Source organism: Castor canadensis, chromosome 1 (genome assembly GCF_047511655.1).
Source record: "Castor canadensis chromosome 1, mCasCan1.hap1v2, whole genome shotgun sequence".
Taxonomy (NCBI): domain Eukaryota; kingdom Metazoa; phylum Chordata; class Mammalia; order Rodentia; family Castoridae; genus Castor; species Castor canadensis.
In genome coordinates, this window is record NC_133386.1 from 122,039,511 (window position 1) to 122,060,775 (window position 21,265).

Genomic DNA, 21,265 nt, shown 5'->3' on the forward strand with positions numbered 1-21,265 from the left:
CTTAACTATTGTCTGTATGGTGGCGGGGGGACCTGAAACTTTTCCAAAGTGATAACGTTCCTGCTAGTGATGTGTGTGAGTTCCACTTGTTCCATATCCTCACCAACATTTAATATTATAATCTATTTAGTTTTTGCCATTCTAGTGGGTGGAAAAGGTACATTTCATTCTAACTTTAATTTCCTGATGTCAGTCTTGTCATTAACTTTTAAAAGTAATGTTTGCACAATTAGTCAGCAAGTAGTCAGTACGTGCTGCATGCGTCATAGTAGTTGTAGTTTTTAGTAGTAAGTTTTCACTTAAAATTCAAATTAAATATAAAAAAATCTAAGTTTTTGCAGAAGTCTTTTAATGTTTCCTATTTATATAGTTTTGGGTTTTGCATTTTTGATAAGTTTAAGACCTCCAACTAGGTCTTCTTTCTGTGATAAAAATAATAAGGCAACTAAAACGCCTATGAGAAACATACCTTGTGTGTGTGTGTGTGTGTGTGTGTGTGTGTGTGTGTGTGTGTGTGTATATATATATATATATATGTATATAAATAGTTGCTTTCGTTAGATGATAATTTGACTCATCAATGGCCTGATCATTATGAAATCCTTAATATTTGTATAATTTTAGGCACCCAGCAGTCTTCTTGATGCTTTGGAACAACATTTAGCTTCCTTGGAAGGAAAGAAAATCAAAGATTCCACAGCTGCAAGCAGGTACTTTATTCTTTGTAAGGCAAAGATTAGGAGTGATTTTTTTTTTTAGATGAGTCCAGCTCAGATTTCAAGTAGTTTAGTCTCTCTTTACCTTGATTTGTTTGAAGATGGATTTAATTATACTGTAAACTTCATAGAATTGGTAACAGGATTAAATGGGTTAATACAAGTAAATTTTTAGAATAGTTATTGACCTTTAATAAATGTCAGCATCTGTTAAAGTGATAACAATGATGCCTTGGTTCAGAATTGTGTTCATAATGTCAAAATTTCTCATAAAGATGATAATGCATTAGTTTGTATGATACTTTATAATTACATTTTTGGTATTAATTTGCTCAATCTTTATATTAGCTCTATGAAATACGTATCTAGGTTTGGTTGTACTCAAACCTAGGATGTCTGACATCAAATTTCATCATCTTTTTCTAATGCCAGTTCATGGGATTGACTGTTGATGTGTCCTACTTTAATCAGTTAAAGAATTGAGCTAGCCAGCTGCCAGTGACCCACATCTGTAATCCTAACTTCTTGGGAGACTGAGATCAGGAGGATCACAGTTTGAGGCCAGCCCCTGGACAAAAAGTTTGCAAAATCCCATCTCAACAATAGTTGGGGGTGGTGTGCACATCTGTCATCCCTACGATGGCAGCAAGCTTCAAATAGGACCATCACAATACAGACCAACCTGGGCAAGTTAACTAGAAATCCAGAACAACAAGGGCTGAAGATGTGGCTCAAGCTGTGGAGCCTTTGCCTAGCAAGCAAGAAGCCCACACTATTCAAATCTGAGTACTGGACTGGCAGAGTGGATCAAGTGATAGAGTGTGTGCCTAGCAAGTGTGAGGTCCTGAATTCAAACCCCAGTACTGCCAAAAAATAAACAAAAAAACCCCAAAAACTATTGAGCTAATTTCTCAGTTAACCTAGCAAATTAAAAATAACATAAATCATCTCATATTGATCTTTGAACACGATTTTTGGGTTGGGTTTAGTAATTACTTGACTATAAATACTGGACATTGATGGTGCCCACCTGTAATCCTAGCACTCAGGAGGCTGTGGTAGTAGGGAAACATGGATTTGAAGCTAACCTGACTACACAGCAAGACCCTGTTATGAAAGAGGGAAAATTAAATACCCTTTAAAGGAAAAAAGCCATTAATGAATTTTAATACTTATTTTTAGTTCCAGATTTGTATTTTGAATGTTCTAGTAGGTTTTTAAAAGTATTATAATAGCCAAAATGTTATGGCCCAGTTAGTTGTAAAAGTAATGAAAAATAAAGCCCCATAGTTTTGGTGTAATAATTTACCTCAAATATTTATCACAAAATTTGTTGGGCTTCTTACATGTCTGTCATGAATATATAACTCTTGTCTTCTGAGTTGTATCTTTTTATTGACTCATTCATAATACTGATTTCACGTAAAAATTAGGTAGTTTTGGCTACTTTGTTTAGAGTAGAAATTAATAATGTTTAGCTTATGGTAAAAGGAAAGTCAAAGTCAAGATAGCTCTTTTTTTTGTTAGAGTTCTTTATCATATTTTTTTATTTATCCTAGAATGTAATGTTGGGGTTTATGGTGTGGTATGGATTAGTGTTTGATAGATGATGATAAATGATGCATGCATAATATGTCTGACAAGAAAATTATAGATTCTTGGGAGGGCAGCACAAGAAAGGAGGTGCCAGATGGACTAAAGACTGGATCAAAATTTATCTTTCTTGTCAAGGAGACTGAAGTTCCTCTGGGGATGACATCTTGGAGTATTGTTATAGGGAAACACACCTAAACATACATTACTTAGTGCTGTTGTTTATGCTTTGGTATTCTTCCAGAAGCACTGCCAAAACCCAGGTTATAAATTAGCAGAGGATCTTTCCCTGTGAGAAACTGAATACTTTTTTCCATCAGGACTTTTCCTGGGCATACAAAAGCTCTTTCCTAACTGCATTGGTTCCCTCTCTTGAGGCTTGGAAGAAACAGTGTACCCCACTCTTGTGAACCCTTTCCAAAATCTAACACTAAGTTATTTATTGTGTGTGTCAGTCAACAGTGTCCCAATTGTTAATTGTTCTAGTTATCTAGATCACTGGTTAGAATATTTCATTTGAAGTATACTCATTTTGGGTCCAAAAGTTAAGTTTGTAATTACAGCCTATCAATGATCCTGATTGCAGGATCATTTCATGGTTTGAATATATAGTTTTTGGCACAAGATGATATTACCTTTGTCCAATTTATCCTAGGGCCACAACACTTTCCAATGCAGTCTCTTCCCTGGCAAGCACTGGTCTGTCTCTGACCAAAGTGGATGAAAGGGAAAAGCAGGCAGCGTTAGAGGAAGAACAGGCTCGTTTAAAAGCTTTAAAGGTGAGTGTGCACATTCTCTTTGGAAGATAAGTCCAGGTGAACATAAAGTAAATGGGGCCTCTAACAGAGTTAAGTTTTTAATATATAGCTACTAGATAGACTGAAATTCAGTCTAGTTTTTCATCCTGACATAGAATGACAGGTGAAAAGAATAAAGGAATACCTTTCAGCTATAAAACAATTAGAAAATGCTTTTCTTCAGTGGCTAAACAAACAGATCTCTTCTTTGGTTTCTTTATATGTTTCTCAACAGGAACAGCGCCTAAAAGAACTTGCAAAGAAACCTCATACCTCTTTAACAACTGCAGCCTCTCCTGTGTCCACCTCAACAGGGGGGTTAATGACTACACCAGCCATTGACATATTTTCTACCCCTAGTTCTTCTAACAGGTATAGAGAAATACTAAGGTTACCTTTGGATATTTGGGTACAGGACTGCTAATAGAAGAAATTTTACAGATATTTTTAGATTTGTGATTTTGTAATCATAAATGCTTACAAAAGTGCTGATAAATGGAGTAATTGGCATAAAATCTAAATATAAAGTGATAAGAATTGATATTTTGCATATTTAGGAAGTAGAAGATTACTAAGTTACTAATTTATACTAATTGAAATATAGTATAAGGAAATCAGTATTTTCCTGGAGCAAGTCATTCAGACTTTCCAGAAAAGGTTTGTTAACTGACTTTGTATAAACTTAAGATATGGTGTTGGAATATTTTTCCAGGCCTACAGAAATACGCTATTGTATGAGGGGTATGCAAATGCCATTTTCTCCCCACTTCTTAATTTTGTTTTGTTTAATGTCTGTGTGGGGATAGCAAATGTAGCGAAACTTCTCTAGGAAATAAAACATCTTTCCAAAATATTTTTGTAGCACATCAAAGCTGCCAAATGATCTGCTTGATTTGCAACAGCCAACTTTTCATCCATCTGTACATCCTATGTCAACTGCTTCTCAGGTAGCAAGTACTTGGGGAGGTAAGCATTAATGAATTCTATATTAGATGTTGTATAGGCATCTTTCCATTATGTAGGTTGGGTTTGGCTTTTTGCTTTTGTCTTTTGGTTGTTTTTACACTTATTTGTGTAGTTTTTGACACATGAGAACTTAAGAAATTTTAAAATGACACTAAACTAATTTTATCCCTTGAGGATGTTTCCATTTATTATAAATCCATTTTGAGAATTTGTGTTTAGTTAAATTATGAAGTGAGGTTCAAAGATGACATTAAATATAAATATAAGAGGAAAGACCATTTTTCCTAATATGAAATCATTCTTTAAAGTGAATTTCAGTTCCATAATCAAAAATGTATAGTAACTGTTTTCTTCTGGTCTCCCAAAATAAATAAATAAATAAATAAATAAATAAATCTCCCTGTGGGGGTGAGCACTCACCTTTGGGTAAGTATATGATAAGATTAATAAAACTCAGATGGGGTTCCCAGGCAGTGAAGTAATGTTGTGGCCCAGCTATCTTATGTTAACTCTGTACTGTTTATAACTTAAATGTTGATTTAATTCAGACCTGTTGGACTTTGGTATTCGAAGAATTTCCCCTAGTAGTGACTGATAGGAGTGTTTGCTGCTCTTGAGTAATTCTTTAATTGTAAGGTGACCTTGTAATGTTTATAACCTTGGTCTTGCATCTTTCAAACTAAGCGCTAATCCATGTCAATTTTTACAGTTTTTTTTTGTTTTTGTTTTTGTCACAGTTTTGCTTAGACATCTAGTTTCCAAATCATCTCCTTGGTTGGTTTCAGAACTTCTGTTTGTATGTACATATTGTTTTAGAAAACAGTCATCAAAATATGACTGGGAAGGGAAGAGACATTCTGAGAAAGAATGATACCACAGAAAAGGTATTTTTGAATACCTTAAAATTTGTATTCACTCGCATATAACATCCGAATTGATAGGCTTACCTCTCAAAGTAAGGATAAATTATTCTAGAAAGTGTTTACAGTATATGAGCTAAATTTTTTCCTCTTCAGTGATTTGAATTAAGAATATTTTTATTTTTAATGCTTATTTCCTAATGCATTGTTTTGTATACTAGAGTGTAAGCTCTGTGAAATCTTCAATAATTCTTTAGTAATTTGCTTATTGCTGTCTTCAATCCTAGCCACACTTCTTGATAAGTAAGTTCATATAATAGGTACTTTGTTGAATAAGTAGACATTTTCTCTTCTTCTGGACATAATATTTCTGTCTTATTTTGAGGTAGGGAACCAGAAATAATGCAACACTAAAACACTAGATTTTAGGCTGGTTTTATGAGCTTTAATTTGGTTAGAAAAACTAGTTCACCATGAAACCTAGTTTAATTTAGCAAAATCTCAAGAGTGTGGAGTAATTTCTAAAAATGATAAGATAGCTTAAATTCACTAAGTATTTTAGAATTCAGAACGAATGTAGGTAGCAAATTAAGGCTAAGAAAGGAATTTAACAGTGTATTAAGTCCTGATTTTAAGATTCTCCAACCTGCTAAATTTATACTCTTATTCTCTACTTCTTAATGCTTTAGATAGTGTTAGTAGAATTAACAAGACCATTTTAAGTTTTAGCTTCTTTATTTTTAATAAATTGAGGCTAAAATGTTCTAAATAGGTTAAATTTTTTGCAGAAGGCTTAATAAAGTTAATATATTTAACATTTCAGTGAAATGGAACTGCAAAATCCTTAATTGTTTGAGACTATCATGTAAAATTCTAATTGAGAAATTAAAGGTTTCACTTGGAGTGGTTTTATGAAAGCAGATAGACATGTAGAAATTTGTCTTAAGTAATTACAGTATATAATAATTGTTCTGTGTACTATTAGAAGACGTTGTTTCATAACAGTCTATATGTAAATGTAATGTTATTTATATATATAATATATTTAAATATTTTGTAGGGTCAGTACTGGGGTTTGAACTCGGGGCCCCACGCTTGCTAGGCAAGTGTTCTACCAGTTGAGCCATTCCACCAGCCCTTTTTTGTGTTGGTTATTTTTGAGATAGGGTCTTAAGAATTATTTGCCCCAGCTAGCTTCGAACTGTGATTATCCTAATCTCTGCCTTCTAAGTAGCTAGGATTATAGGTGTGAGCCACTGGCCCCTAGCTATGATGTATTTAACCATGTCTTATTTTTCTGTCTTAGCTTATTTTGCTTTGTTTGCTATTTCTTTCCCTTATATTTTAACATTCAGCTTGCTATACATGAGCAGTGAGACCATTCAAAATACACATCACATACAATACAGTTGGAACACAGGCCTTAGAAATTGCACTATTTTTCCAGAAAGTTATTATTACATGTGAGAAAATGAATGTGATCTTCACTATGAACTTTTCAGTTTAAGCAGAATTAAATCTGTCTTGGCTCTTACATAAAGATATTGGGCAGACTGAGTTGGTGATAATTTAAGGGCTTCAATTTCTTCATGATTAGATAACTGAAGAGTATTAAAAGCCAACTCTCAATACTTCTAATCCACTTATTCATATCTATTATGTTGAGAAAAAAATTCTTATTTTTAAAATTGAATTAAACTTAAGATAAAGAAATCTATAGAAAAGCTTTTGCCATACTAATACATTCTTTTTTTGCAGTGGTAGTAATCAAGCTCAGGGATTTGCACATGCTAGTCAAGTGCTGTACAACTGAGCCTACCATAACAGCAAATTCTTAAAAATATTTTGAAGACAAACAGTTACCTGAACACTTTAAATATAAAACACTTATATCATGCTGCTTTTGTAGCATGTGGCAAAACAAAAGTATGATTTTTTTTTATAACCCTCAGTTTTGTTCTATGCTTCTTTTGTGATCATCAGCTAAACTGAATGCTAATAACAGACCCATTATTTAATTTGGGTCTTATCATAAGTACCAAAGAGATGAAGTATATTCCTTGTCAAAGAGAGGTTGCAATGAGGTAGAGTTAAGGGGAAGGAAGGTTTTAAGTATTTATGTGAAAGACGTTTAAGATTCCACCTAAAAATGAAAATGAAGGAAGGGCGGCAGGGGTAGGAGAAACAGAAAACACAAGCTCCCTTATTCCCCAGTGAATTATTAATGAGCGTTTGATTTTTTTTTTTTTTTTTTTCAAGAAATGGCCTGGAGTAAGCACTTAATGTTGAATACTAGTATCTGAGAAGACTTAGGTTTTTACCACCCTTAAAAAATAGATAATAGCTGCACTATTAAGATTTTGCAAGATTTCAAAATTTAGCTATAAAACTTTCTGAAGTTTAACTTTCTTTTATCAGGCATGAGACACATAATACTTCATGAAAAAATTCAGTTATTATGGTGTTATTTTAGTTCTTGTTTTAACTACTTTGAATTTTTTTTCCCACAACTCTTGGATGGCATAAACTTAAACTTTCATATGAATAATGATAAAATAATGGACAAAATTATTTTTTAACAGTTTAGGAGTAAAGTTTACATTGGAATAGCTAGAACATTATTATCATTAAGTAAAAAAAAATCATTTTAATAAATTTGTTTATTATGGTAAAAGGTCTAATGGATTAATTCCATTGTCTAGATTAGCAATAGTGTTTTGTCAAATAGATTAGGAACTGGTTTGGTTTTCCTTATTATCTAATTAATCTAAATATAAATGCATTTGTGCATGTTGTGTATTCTTCTCTAGGATGTGTCACATAATAGGAATTGACTGCAATTAGGTGCTTGTCAGTAGAGCAGCAGTGGCTAAATATGTCTTTTTTCATAAATTAAGGGATCTGCTGTAGAAGTGTATGTCCTTTTTTAATGACTCATCTTGGCCTTTTTGTTGTTGTTGTTTTGGCAAGAAAGACTCGAGAGGTGTTTTGAGTTACATGGTCAACAAAGTATAATGTACTTTAAAAAACTCCATGCCACTATCAAGTATTTTAAAAGAATACTTTCAACTTAGGTGGTCAGCTCTTACCCAAGAAGCTAGAGTCCATAGCATTACATTTTCATTTTAGTACAAAAAAAAAAAGAAAATCATCTTCCTTGTTATGGTTTGCTACCATTTATTTCTAGATTATTTTTGCTGATCCCCCTCCCCCATTTTTCCACTTTGGGGAAAGGAGATAAAAGGAAAAAGATTTTAAAACATCCTTTTAGTTTGAATAATGTAATTAGCATATTTTGATCAGTTTGTAGGACTTTATTTTTGAGTGTGAATTGATGTTCCATAAGAATGCTTAATTCCTAGAAAAGTTGTCATATGAAGTTTTATTATGCTTAATTTAAACCCATGATCTCAGTATTTCCTTGATATTTTCCATTTTCCAGCAGTTGTGTTTGGGGTGATGGAGCACCTGCCTTGAGCTTACTGACTTGGGAAGTGTGTCCATGGCATAGTGAATGAGGTAGTCCTTAGGTCATTGCTGCTGTGTTGTTGTTTAATTAACCATCTTCAAAGTTCAACATTGTGCCTCGTATTGAAGATTCCACAGTGTAGTTCACTGAAGGTCAAGAACTAGATAAGAATGGACAAGAAGAGGCTGGTTGTTGGAAGTATAAAACTATCTCCTTGGGGTCTTGTTTGTTTGTTGACACGGTGTCTTGCTAAGTAGCCCAGGCTGGACTGAAACTTGTTGAGACTGGTCTCAAAGGTTGCAGTCTTCTTGCCTCAACTCCCAGGTGCTGAGATTACAGATGTGTACCACTACACCTGTCTGTCATGTCATATTTAATTGTTACAAAGAAGGAAAAATGCTGTATTTTTGCTACTTCTTTTCCTCATTTAGTTAACTCTTTAAATCTTAAGAAATGGTTTTTAGCATTAGAATGATTGCCTTGAATGAGGTATAGATACAGCAAATATCTGTTAGTAGAATAACTAGATGTAGGATTTGTCAAAAAAAAAATGTTAGTATTATATAGGGAGTTTCTGTTAATCCTTTAGAAAGTCACTTACACATTAAAGCTTTTAGCCAGAACTTCAGAGCCCTGGTCCCAGTCTACTAAGTGAGTAGTCTTTCTCTGTTTTTATATGTCAAAAATCCCTTTCCCCATCCATAAATCTCTCCATCTTTATTTTTTGTTTCCTATCTTTTGTGCAGATATCTATCTGTACATACTAGAAATAGCCTTACTCCTCATTTGAAGTTACCCCTCTCCTTTTTGAAAATTTACTTACACAATACAAGTTTATATCCATTATTTGAGTAAACACTCCCCCATAGGGCAGAGAAGAGATGGATACAAAGGTGAGTGACTCTTATAGAAATGTCTTGGTTACTTTTCTCTTTTTAAACTAAGTATTGGCTTTCTAATGTTAGAGAGCAAATCTGTTCTTATGTGCTACTGTTGTTAATAGACACATACATGTCTTTTGCCCCCTAAGGATTTCTTTTAAAATATGTTAAATGCAGTTCTTCCATCTTGGTAGTTAGATATATTTGCATTTAAAATTAATAAACAATAATATACTACTTTTCACTTTGCATCTTTTGACTAATTACAATACTAATTTATTTACTTCCTTTCTTCATTCTGCTGTAATTCACTGGGACTGCACAGATCCTTTCTCTGCTACTATAGATGCTGTTGATGATGCCATTCCAAGCTTAAATCCTTTCCTCACAAAAAGTAGTGGTGATGTTCACCTTCCCATTTCTTCAGATGTATCCACTTTTACTACTAGGACACCTACTCATGAAATGTTTGTTGGTAAAGTACCATTTAACCTTTTTTCCAATTCATGTTTATACTGACTATATTCTTTTTTGGTATCCATTAATTACTTTTAAGACACTGCAATAATTACTTTGGATTTTAACATCAAATTTTAAAATAAAGTGAACAACAATAATAATGTGAAGCTCTTAGATTAACATCTAGTATCCCTAATTTTATTTAATGCGAATTTTTAGAGAAAATTTTTCCTTTGATGTTGAACTCTTAAGTGTTTTCTTCTCTAGCTTTTTGTTCTCTAGTGTAATGTAATCCTCTATCTCTAGCATGTAGCATCCTGTATATTAGTCTAGAGAGTCATTTAAAAAGTAACATTTTTTAAACTTACATAATTATATGTGCTTATATTTTTCCCTCCATGCTTGGTGTAGTTATCACTCTTAGTAGTGAGTTTTTTTTTTTTTAAAGTTTTGCATACTAAAATTTTCTGTTGTCTAAAATTCATACATACTCTTCATTCCATTCTTTTTTTATTTTTATTAGCATATAAGAGTTTGTATGGGGGATACATTGTGATATTTATATATGTGCTTACAATTTATCTTAACTAGATTCACTCCAATCATACCATTCTTAAGGGTTTCACCTCATTTGTTTGCGTGAATGAAAAAAGGTAGGAAATATGTGTCCCATTTTAACTAATAAAGTAGAAAAGCAACTTCATTTGAATATCCTGTTATCACAATATAAAAGGGAAAATTTTTATACCAGAATTATATAGAGAAGAGTAAGTTTCTAAGTGTATACTAAAGCTGAAAAAAAAGTTTGTGAATCCTGATTAGTTTTGTTTGTTTTGGGGGACTGGGGTTTGAACTCAGGGCCTCACACTTGCAAAGCAGGCACTCTACTGATTGAGCCACAACTCTAGTCCATTTTTTTCTGGTTATTTTGGAGATGGGAGTCTCAAACTATTTGTTCTGTGTGGCTTGAATTGCAACCCCTCCTTTACCCTCCCCCAACCCCAAATCTCAGCCTCCCACATAGCTAGGATTACAGGTGTGAACCACCAGCGCCAGGCTTGAATCCTGTTTTTTTAAAACACATGCACATATATTCATAGTTCAGTAATTAATTGAAGTTAATTCTTTGTCACTGTAATACAATACAAAATTGCCAGCCCCTGTTCTATTGAATTAAGAACAACCCAGAAAAATCACAGTAGCTGTGTGTCTAGATACCCTCCAGCCCTGCCAGAAATAATATGATGTTCAGTGTATTAGGTAGCTAGTCCTCATTGAAGCTGTAAGAGAACCGATGTCATCAAGGAGAGTCAATGTAGTCCTAACTATGACACATGTATGAGTATATGAACTTATCCAGGCCTACTTCCTCATTTGTCAAACTAGGCATTAGCAACAGGTTAGTATTGACTGAAAAGTCAACTGCTTCATCATAGTTCTTTTTCTAATAAGATAGTGAGGTTTTTTTGTTTGTGTGTTAATTTAATGTAAACAGTAGTTTCCTTTCTTAATCTTTTTAGTAGAATACTGAAGCCTTAAAGTTCTTTTTTTAGTAAGTTATAATTTAAAGAATATCAAGTGCTTGAACTCCTCTCTTATTTTTTTTGTTGTTGATTTGTTCTAACTAATTATTTTTTAATTACTCCATCCCACTTTTTTCTTACTTTTTTTTTCTTTCAATACTGGGGCTTGACTGGGAAGGGGCACTTCTACCACTTAGCACTCCACCAGCCCTTCTGTCCCACTCTAAACAGTTTTTCCTCTTAATGCTCTTTCTTTTTTTTCTTCCTCCCTTTTCTTTTTCTCTCTTTCTAGCCCCCCCCCCTTTCCTGTCATATGTACCTTGTCAGAATTTTCTTGGCACTCAAGTTTATCCTAATGCTACCCTTACATGCTATGAGACTTTTATCGTAGCTGGTTTGGTGGGAGGTAGGTTAACAGTAGTCTCTTTAATCAATTTTTTTTATAGAGGTGGAATTTTTTTCCCCTTAAAATGAAGTTTTATAAACTAGTTAAGGAAAAAATATATGTATTTACTTTTGAACAACCATTTTTTTGTCAGATTCTGTTTTCTGACAGAATGTTTTGTTTCACAAATCATACCCTATGGTTTGTTATGGTTTTACTTTAGTCCAATACTCAGGACTTGTTAAAAAATTTCTGAAACATTTATGACATTTTAATATTGCTAGCTTAAATTTAAAGCTCTCTGTATATTCATCTATGTCTTTCCAAATATTTTCTTGGCCAGTACAGTAAAACTGAAGGAAGCTTCAAATTCCAGCTGATTTTTTTTGGGTGTGTATGTATACCACTAGTTTTTAGTGTGTACTAAAGCTTTACAAGTGTGTGTATAGCACAACTGTGGCTGATGGTATGGCTAGTGTTACACCTAGCGAGTGTGATGCCCTGGATTCAAACCCCAGTACTGTCAAAAAAAAAAAAAAAAAAAAATATATATATATATATATATATATATATAGCACAACTAAGGAATTGAGGTTCTTGGTCATGGTAAGAATATATTTTAAAATGGAATTTATGAGAGCATGTAATAAAAAAAATTAAGCAAATATTTAACCTTTATGAGCCTATAAAAGTTGGTAATCTTGAATAATTATTACAAAGCTTACATATATGACTGTTTAACACCTAGCACTATGCCTGGCATATAAAATTATCATAAAATTACCATCATTAAAAGCCATATTGTGTTTATAGACTACTTCATACTTCTAATATTCTTCTTATCTAAATTAATATTTAGTCATCAGACAAAATCTTGAACACTGATTATTTTCTCATTAATTTTAGATATTAAAATTATCAAGAGTCATTTGCATTTTTGGTCTTAGCATTAGGAATGGAAAGCTCAAGAAGTTCATAGAACTTGAATAATTTTTAATAAAAATTATGGGTATAATAAAAATTTGTTACATATTAGTTTATGTAACATAAATGCCTAAAATAAACTGAAAACCTCAGGTAGATTTTTGAATCATATAAATGGAGGTTCAAGTCTTGGTTCTGCCACATACCAAATCCTTGACCTTAGGTAAATTGTTTATTTTCTCATCTGTAAAATGGGAATAAAACAGCCATCTAATAGGGTGTTATAACGTTTAAATAATGTCTGGTTTATAAAACCCTTACATAGTGTTTAATGGGTCGATTTGTTTATTTTTGATGGTACTAGGGTTTGAACTTAGGGCCTCACTCTTGGTAGGCAGGCACTCTGCCACTTGAGCTACTCTGCCAGCCTTTAATGGAGTTCAATAAATGATGGTTACTTTCACAAAAATGTATGAAATCTAATTTATTATGTGGAAACACCAAAATCCAAAATGAGCCCAGTCAATTTTTACTAAAGATATTTAGAATGCCTTCATGTTCCAAAGCTAGCCAATTTTGTGCTTTTCAGTTAATTTATTATTTCCTCTTGAGGTTTGCCCTGTAGGGTGGTGTTTTCTAAATACTAGTCTGTTGACTGGTGCTGATCAGTGACAGTTTTCATTGGGCCTTATGAAATAATATAGGCAGGAGCCTATTTCCTTTTTTCCCTCCTCTCTAAATTTTCCCTTTTGCAATAGTGATAGTTCTTTTGGGGTTTTTAGCAGTACTGGGATTTGAACCTAGGGCCTCCTGCAGCTCTACCACTTGAGCCACACCTCTGCCTTTTTTGCTTTAGTTTTTTTTCAGATTGGGTCTTATGTTTTTACTAGCATTGGCCTGGAACTGCTACCCTCCCTGGTAACAGTTACAGGCATGTACCATCATGCCCCATGGTTTGTTTGGTTTTTGAGACAGAGTTTCACTATGTAGCCTAGTCTGGCCTTTGAACTCAAAATCCTCCTGCCTCAGCCTCAAGTTCTGTGTTTTTGTTTTAAAGTAACCTTTAGAAATTAAAGTTGGGGATCTTAACAAGTACCTCAAAAGGTAAAAGAAGGCCATTAAGTTGATGGTGTTCATTGAACTGATAAAAAGCTTACCTTGAAGGTGTATGTGTTATGTTTATTCATTACTTTCAAAGACTGTTATCTTGGAAACTCACTGCTTGCTTCCCAGTAGCTAATCAACTCTTGCAGTTTATTTAAAACTTTCTTTTTATTTTTTCCCTGTCTACATAACAGATTTCTTTTTTCAACTTGAGCTGTGTGCTCTGGATTACATTGTATTCTCTCAAACTGTTAACATGCAGACCTGAAATGTTGTGGGCTGGTGTCTAGGGTTCTTGCCTTCACAGGCCAAAGAGCTGGCTCATCAGCTGATTGACTCGTGAGACAAGGCTGGTACACAAAGTGGGATTTATTAGAGAGAAGGGAAAGGCTGCAGCTAGGGCAGTGCAGGGGAGCCTGGAAACTGGTGACTCCCTGCTCAGGTGAAGGCTGGGGCTTTTTATGAACGCTTTAACTCTGGTTAGGGTAAGGGTTAGATGGGTTCTTATTGGTGGTGAATTTATACACCAGCTCTCGATGAGCTGGTCTGTTTGCCCCTTATGGGGGGAAACAACCTTGAGAGCATTCTGTTTACCAGCCTGGTGGCAGATTTATGAGACCCTGTATCTCCTCCTCAGGGGGCAGGGCTCATAGTGCTTTCCATGGGGGATGGGATACTTGCTTATCTGCCCTTTAGGTCCCCAGACCCAACAAAACCTTTTGTACTTCTAGGTAATAATACTGTAATTTCACAAATTGATCCCTCTGGAGACTCCCTCTGTTAATTAACATTAGTAAAGCTATAGGTTTAGTTTTGTTAATCAAATTGTAGAAGGCTAGGACAATGTAGCAGGACACATAGGGATTTCAATTGTTCCCAGAATCCTTCAAAGAACAATATGTTTACTTAACATATTAACAATATGTTAATAGAATGGGCACATAAGTAAATATATTTTTTTATTAAGTAGATGCATTGACCTTAATACAGAGTTATGAGCTGAACCAGTATGCTCATAGTATAGTTAATGCTTGTATATTTTATATATTATTAGATCAATAAGTCTAAAATTCTTAAATCCTTTCAATGAATGGTGAGGTGATTTGGTATTTTGATAAGTTTTTGTGTTCTCATGATAAGACCAGTGTCTTTGAGTTAAAGGTAGTTTAAGGGTTGAAACAAATTCAGACTTGTAGATTCTCAAAAAAAATTTATGCCTTACAAAATATTCATTATATGATCCAAAATGCTACTTTTAAGTCAGTATCATTGATATGTACCATCTTGTATGGATTATTGCTAATAATCATTGTTTTTTTTTTGGTTCTCTGTTTTTGAAGGACCTTCTTACCCTTCACCAAATCTTGTTCTACTTTTTACAATTTTCTTTAAACCCAATCTGTCTAATACAACATGAAATCATTGTATTTTTTTATATGCTGATGGTGTAAAGTGAGGTTTCTGTTGAAAAGTCCTTCTGCACAAAGCTGGGAGAAGAAAGAATCAATGTTTAGAACTCAAAAGTTCAATTTCTCCCTAATGGTACAGATAGTAGCCTTCTAACATCAGGTGGTTTTTGTTTACATTCTGACTTTGGTAGACTTTAGAAATGAGACCTTAGGAGCCATTTAACACAAACTTCTATAAGGTGAATATACTCAGTGACGCAGAGTTGCTCAAATCATAGTGGCATACCTAGTACTTTAAATGGTTTTTAGTGCTTTTTTCAGCTTCTAGAATTTCAGAAGCTCACTTCAGAAAAATTTAGCTTCACATTTTAAAGATGTTACATTTGTTGCTCCATTATGGTCCAGTCTTAAGATTTGGCTGAGTGTTTGTTTGACTAATACTACTACTGCCAGTATAATGCAACCAAGAAAGAATAAGGTGTCCTGCTAATGGGCTGGTGCTTCTGGCTAGAGTTAGATTGATTAGCATGTTGGATTATATACTTGTTAGCCCTATTGAAATCAGAGGGTAGTTGAAAATGTGTATCTTTTTTCTTTACTGTTTTAAAAGCAATTGCATACAGGTCTATATAAAGATTAGTGGGTTGCAACTTTTAGAATGCAGATGAACTTAAACCATGTAGCTTTTGATTAACTGTTGAGGTAAAGAAGGGAAAAAGGAAGGTAAAAGTGAGATGGAAGGTAGGTAGGTAGAGTGAAAATGTCTTGTCTTGGGGATATTAAGATAGTTCATATTTTTTAAAAGTACCACCAAATACTTATTCCCAAATGGTTCCTTGCATTGTGTACATACTTTGCAAAATCCTGGCGTTTTAGATGACTTTAGTTTTTAAAAGATTACCAGCACACAAATTCAAGGTAAAAGATAAACAAAGGTTTTATTTCTGTAATGAAGCAAGCTATAGTTCAATATCAGTTGCTCATTGGTTCATTAGGTTTTTGGGTTTTTTGTTTGTTTGTTTGTTTTTTGTGGAACTGGGGTTTGAACTCAGGCTCTCTACCACTTGAGCCATACCTCCAGCTCTCACTAGTTTTCTTAATGAATGATTTTATTAGGAAGATATAATCACCATAGAAATATGGTGTGTAAAACATTTTGCTTGAAGAGTTAACTTTGCCTTTTGTTTAAGGAATTTATTGCCATTTCCATTCTTTTGTCATTTTTAAAAAGATATAGATATGGTTATTAAAGAATTGAGTTTTTTTACATTTTGATTTTTCTCAGGATTTACTCCTTCTCCAGTTACACAGCCACATCCTTCAACTGGCCTTAATGTGGACTTTGAATCTGTGTTTGGAAATAAATCTACAAACATTATTGTGGATTCTGGCGGTAAGAAAATTGTTTTTTAAGTTCTGTAATATTCTAATATAGATTTGGTGTAAAGACAGACAGTGCTGCTTTTAGCATCTATGGGTACATTAAATTGGCCCTCTTTCCCCAAACTACTAGATGAGACTTCCAGGAACTATTGAAGATTTTGTTTGTTCCACAGCAGAGTATATAAGGAAAAGCGGTTTCTCCTTAGAATTCGAAGTTGTTAGTGACTATATAGGATGTTGTACTTTATAATTTTTACTCTACTGAAATAAGTGATAACCATATTACATTATAATGTATAAAATTGCCTGTTTTTATGTTGAAAATATAACCTGTGGTATCGCGACTGGTTTGATAGTTACTATAAATAAGTAACTAATATATTAAATACAACATCTGTGGGTATAGGAGCTTTTTATTGTTCTAAGGGTAATCGTTACTTTAGTGTGCTTGTTAATTGTCTTAAAAGAATTGTATGAATCTGTAGAGTGAGGTTTGAACTTGTGCTTCCATTGTTAATTTGAAGGTTCTAAAGTTCCTATAAAACTATGATGTTCTGATTCTATTATTATAATGAAATGGCCATTAATTTTGGTTAATAATTAAAGTTTGGAACATATTAAGGTATTCTTATTTATATTGCATGTAATTAGCTATCATCCATGAAAGAAACAAGCTTATATATATGGACTAAGAATTTATTTTTAATACACTTTATATATTTTTGGGTGCATTTGACTTTTTTCTTTTGAATTTATCTTGGTAAGGAAATAGAGAATAATTTTGTAGACTATCATTCTTAGTGACTGTGTGTGTGTGTGTGTGTGCGCGCGCGCGCTATACCACGGGTTTGAACTCAGCCTTGAACTTGCTAGGCAGGCCCTCTACTACTTGAGCCACTCTGTCAGCCCTTTTTGTTTTGATTATTTTTGAGATAGGGTCTCACCTTATGACTAGGCTGACCTGAACAGTGATCCTCCTGTTTGTGCTTCCCTGCATAGGAGCATGCCACCACACTCAGCCATGATTGAGATGGGGTTTCATGAACTTTTTGTTTGGGCTGGCCTCAAAACACATTCCTCCCAATCTCTGCTTCCTGAGTAGCTAGGATTACAGGAGCGAGCCACTGTGCTCATCCTACTTTCTTCTTTTAAACTCTGTAGCATTTCTAGATCATTCTGTTGAGTCCCTTAGTGTGCTAAGTTTTGTTGGATTTGTTTTTGCCTTCTACCCTTTAGTGGAAAAAGAGTTATTACTTTCATTTTCAAGAGGTATCCTGGTTTACTAGGTGACTTTTTGGAGTTCGAGTAGTTTAGTTATTTCTTAGTATAATTTAGGTTAGTTGTTATATCTCCATTTTGAAGAGTATAAAAACAATCTTTTATTTCTCAAAATAAAAGGAACCTTTTCAAAGTTGTAAAAACATATTTTCTAATTACACTGCTTTCGATACAACTGTTTGTAAAACTTTGCCGGATGATAGGAGAATTACATTCCATTTCCTTCCCTTTTGTAGAGCTACTGTTTTATTAATCTCCTTTATTGAACCTTAGTATAATCTCCTTATGAGAGAAGATAATGATTTCTGTCAGAGCAAGTGAAGCTTTCTCAGTTTGCTTTGAAGTGCTAAATTTCTGCTTTTTTTCCTTTTGAGGGTATTTACTAATTCCCGCCCTTCCCCCCTTTTTGGGAGAACTTTTCCAGTGAACAAACAAGAAAGGAAAAGACCCCCTTTAGAAAGCAGTAGCACCATAAAGTTCCTTACAAATCCTATTTCGTCTGTTTGTAACTTTAAGGCTTTGATGAACTAGGTGGACTTCTCAAACCAACAGTGGCCTCTCAGAACCAGAGTCTTCCTGTTGCCAAACTTCCACCTAACAAATTAGTATCTGATGACTTGGATTCATCTTTAGCCAATCTCGTGGGCAGTAAGTAGTCTGGTTTCTTTAATCATCTTTAAAGTAAGTCATTTTGTTAAAATGAGTCTAGTTTTAAAAAAATGGTTTTTTTCCTTTCCTAGATCTTGGCATTGGAAATGGAACCACTAAGAAGTAAGTGTTTTATTTGTATTCTTTCTCCAGCTTGATTTAGCTCTCAACACAAAAGTATGTGTAGAAATGTCAAGTCTGAACCTCAAATGCTCTGTTGAATCTAAATGTATAGTACAGAAACCTTAATAATTATTTTTTAAAAAATTCTCATGTTTATTTATTTAAAGTGATGTGAATTGGAGTCAGCCAGGTGAAAAGAAGTTAACAGGAGGATCTAACTGGCAACCAAAGGTTGCACCAACAACCGCTTGGAATGCTGCAACAATGGTGAGTTGGGAAAGTTCCTGATATACTAACATATGAATATTTAATTAAATGTATAACATGAAAATGTTTATAAAGTGATACACATGAATAGAAAAAGTAAATTGTTACTGAGTTTTAGCAGTATAAGTAGTATTTCTTTTGAAACTGGTTAACTATATTTTTCTGTGTATTTCAGTACTTAACATGTATTTAAGTGTTACTTTGCTGGACATAATTTTAATAAATAAGCATATGGTTTTATTTTGTATAATCCTTATATGAATGAACTCTGTGTGGCAGGAGCTGTTAGTTTCGCATTTTATAGGTGAAGGAATAGAGACACAGTTGTTAATCAGTATGCCCAGACTCACAGAATTCTTAAGTGACTAGGTGCATTTTTAGAACTTAGGCAGCCAGGTTGCTGCAGAGCTTATGCTGGATTTTTGTTTGTTTGTTTGTTTTTGTTTTTTGCGGTACCGTGGCTTAAACTTAGGGCCTTCATTCACCTTGAGCCATTCCACCAGCCCTATTTTCGTGAAGGGTTTTTCAAGATAGGGTCTCAGAACTATTTGCCTGGGCTGTCTTCGAATCACAATCCTCCTGATCTCTGCCTCCTGAGTAGTTAGGATTACAGGTGTGAGCCACCAGGGCCCAGCAGAGCATATGCTTTTAGTCAGTACTCTGTGTTGCTGATCTCAAAACTATTGCATACTTGTTTATAATACAAAATTGAACTTTCTTCAGATCTCACCATTCGTAAAGAAACTATATTTGTTTGGCTTTTGTTAATAATATCATGATTTATGAGAATTGATTCTCATCACTTGTGGCAGTTAAATATTTTAGTCACCCCAAACATTGAGTTAGTGAATACTGAACCATTAAAAGGGGAATCCATTCTAGGACATTGCCCTATTTACCTTGAGTTACTTATATATTAAAAATATAAGGGCTGGGCTAAAAATAGCATGCTGATAAAATTTTGTGTGACATTAGAGAGTTTTATTAGCTTCAGACTTGATAAAAAGAAAATAATACTGAAACTTAACCACATTTTTAAGGTGTCAGTTTTTCATAGATATTTGTCACCACCATCACTAATAATAAAACTTTACACATAAATAGTTTAGGTTTTTGTGTGCACACCCACATGCATATATATACATGCTCTATCTTAAACCTGTAAGTGGTATTCTCTTGGGAGAACTTGAACAGTTATTCCAGTTTTAAATATAAAGCTATGTGATTCTCTTTTCCAAGTGTGAAGCAGTTGGAAGCAGATGTAAATTGAACTCATTCCTTCTGATTCTGAATCCAGTGTTTTTACCACTACCTCATACTTTACCAGTAAGGGGGTAGCAGATGTGAATTGTACATGAATAATGTATGTGTAATGATAGAAATACTAAGGCTTATATTAAAATACAGTGACTATTTACTTACTTTATATTAAACTGATAAATATATATATATGAAATATTGCACGTTTTTAGATAGCAGTAGGCTTAGGATTGACCACTAAAATGTTACAGGCATCTAACCATGTACAGTTTGTATCTAAGCTTATGATAAGTCACTAATATTTATGGTATTGTGTTGTATATGGGAGTGTATATCCTCTTTTAAGGAGATCTTGTTTGAATATTTGTACATGTTATAGAGTTTATATTTAATGGCTAACATGATTTACTACTTAAGATAAACTGCTGCTTATGACATTTGTTTACATTTCTAACCTTTTTATTAATCCTTAAACACTGTCAAGGTCTAAAATTTTTTTATTTAAAACAAATCCATTGGAATTTTATTAAAATGTATGTTATATTACAAATTCTTTTCATTAGTGCTTTTTAAAATTTTTTTTACTATGGCAGACACATCTAATGCAACCCTCTTTATGGGATACATTGAATTTTGCACTATTGACTCTACTGGTAGATTTTATGTTTTAATGACATTTGTAATCACTGAACTGTTATATACATATAAAGGGATGAAGCAAAAGACTCATTTTCCCTTGTCAACCTTGATATTGTTTTGGTATAGATGTTCTTTCATTAGATATTGGAAATCCAAGGAATTTTAGGTAGTTAGTGAATATACATGTGAACTAAAATGCTCTCTGTGTATTTTGTTGTGTAAGTATTTGTTCTAATCCAGTGTTATTGCATTATGTAATTGTTCTCCCTGGGAAAAACAGAATGGCATGCATTTTCCACAATACGTAAGTGACCAAAAACTAGCCTTTTTTGCAATAAATTGGCATGCTATTAACCACTGCTGCAGCAGAATCTCATAACCTTCCAGCTATTACTTGTTTTCACATTCAGATTTTCAATGTGCCAGAAATTCTTCCTAGCATCTACTGATTTCATGGGTGTGTTGCAGAATTGATTCTGATGGTGGCATGGGAAATACAATTTTTTTTCTTGCTTAATATTCCGCCATTTGCTGCCAGATGGCTGGGTGTCTGTGTGTGTATCTGTGCTGCCACTATGCAC

The 21,265-nt window shown here is 33.6% G+C and overlaps 1 protein-coding gene across 13 annotated transcripts in view; it reads left to right on the top strand.

The window, feature by feature from the left end:
* Positions 1–21,265, top strand: part of Picalm (phosphatidylinositol binding clathrin assembly protein) — a 114,400-nt gene that overhangs the window by 75,902 nt on the left and 17,233 nt on the right. For 3 of the 13 annotated variants that reach the window (XM_020166762.2, XM_020166765.2, XM_020166776.2), the window contains exons 9-18: positions 625–710; positions 2,965–3,088; positions 3,342–3,478; positions 3,969–4,072; positions 9,608–9,757; positions 16,372–16,479; positions 18,264–18,395; positions 18,488–18,518; positions 18,686–18,785; positions 20,965–20,988. In XM_020166762.2, coding sequence (XP_020022351.1) covers positions 625–710; positions 2,965–3,088; positions 3,342–3,478; positions 3,969–4,072; positions 9,608–9,757; positions 16,372–16,479; positions 18,264–18,395; positions 18,488–18,518; positions 18,686–18,785; positions 20,965–20,988 — 996 coding nt within the window. The remainder of the gene's footprint in view (positions 1–624; positions 711–2,964; positions 3,089–3,341; positions 3,479–3,968; positions 4,073–9,607; positions 9,758–16,371; positions 16,480–18,263; positions 18,396–18,487; positions 18,519–18,685; positions 18,786–20,964; positions 20,989–21,265) is intronic. The other 10 variants (XM_074081657.1, XM_074081658.1, XM_074081662.1 and 7 more) reach the window with 10 other exon arrangements.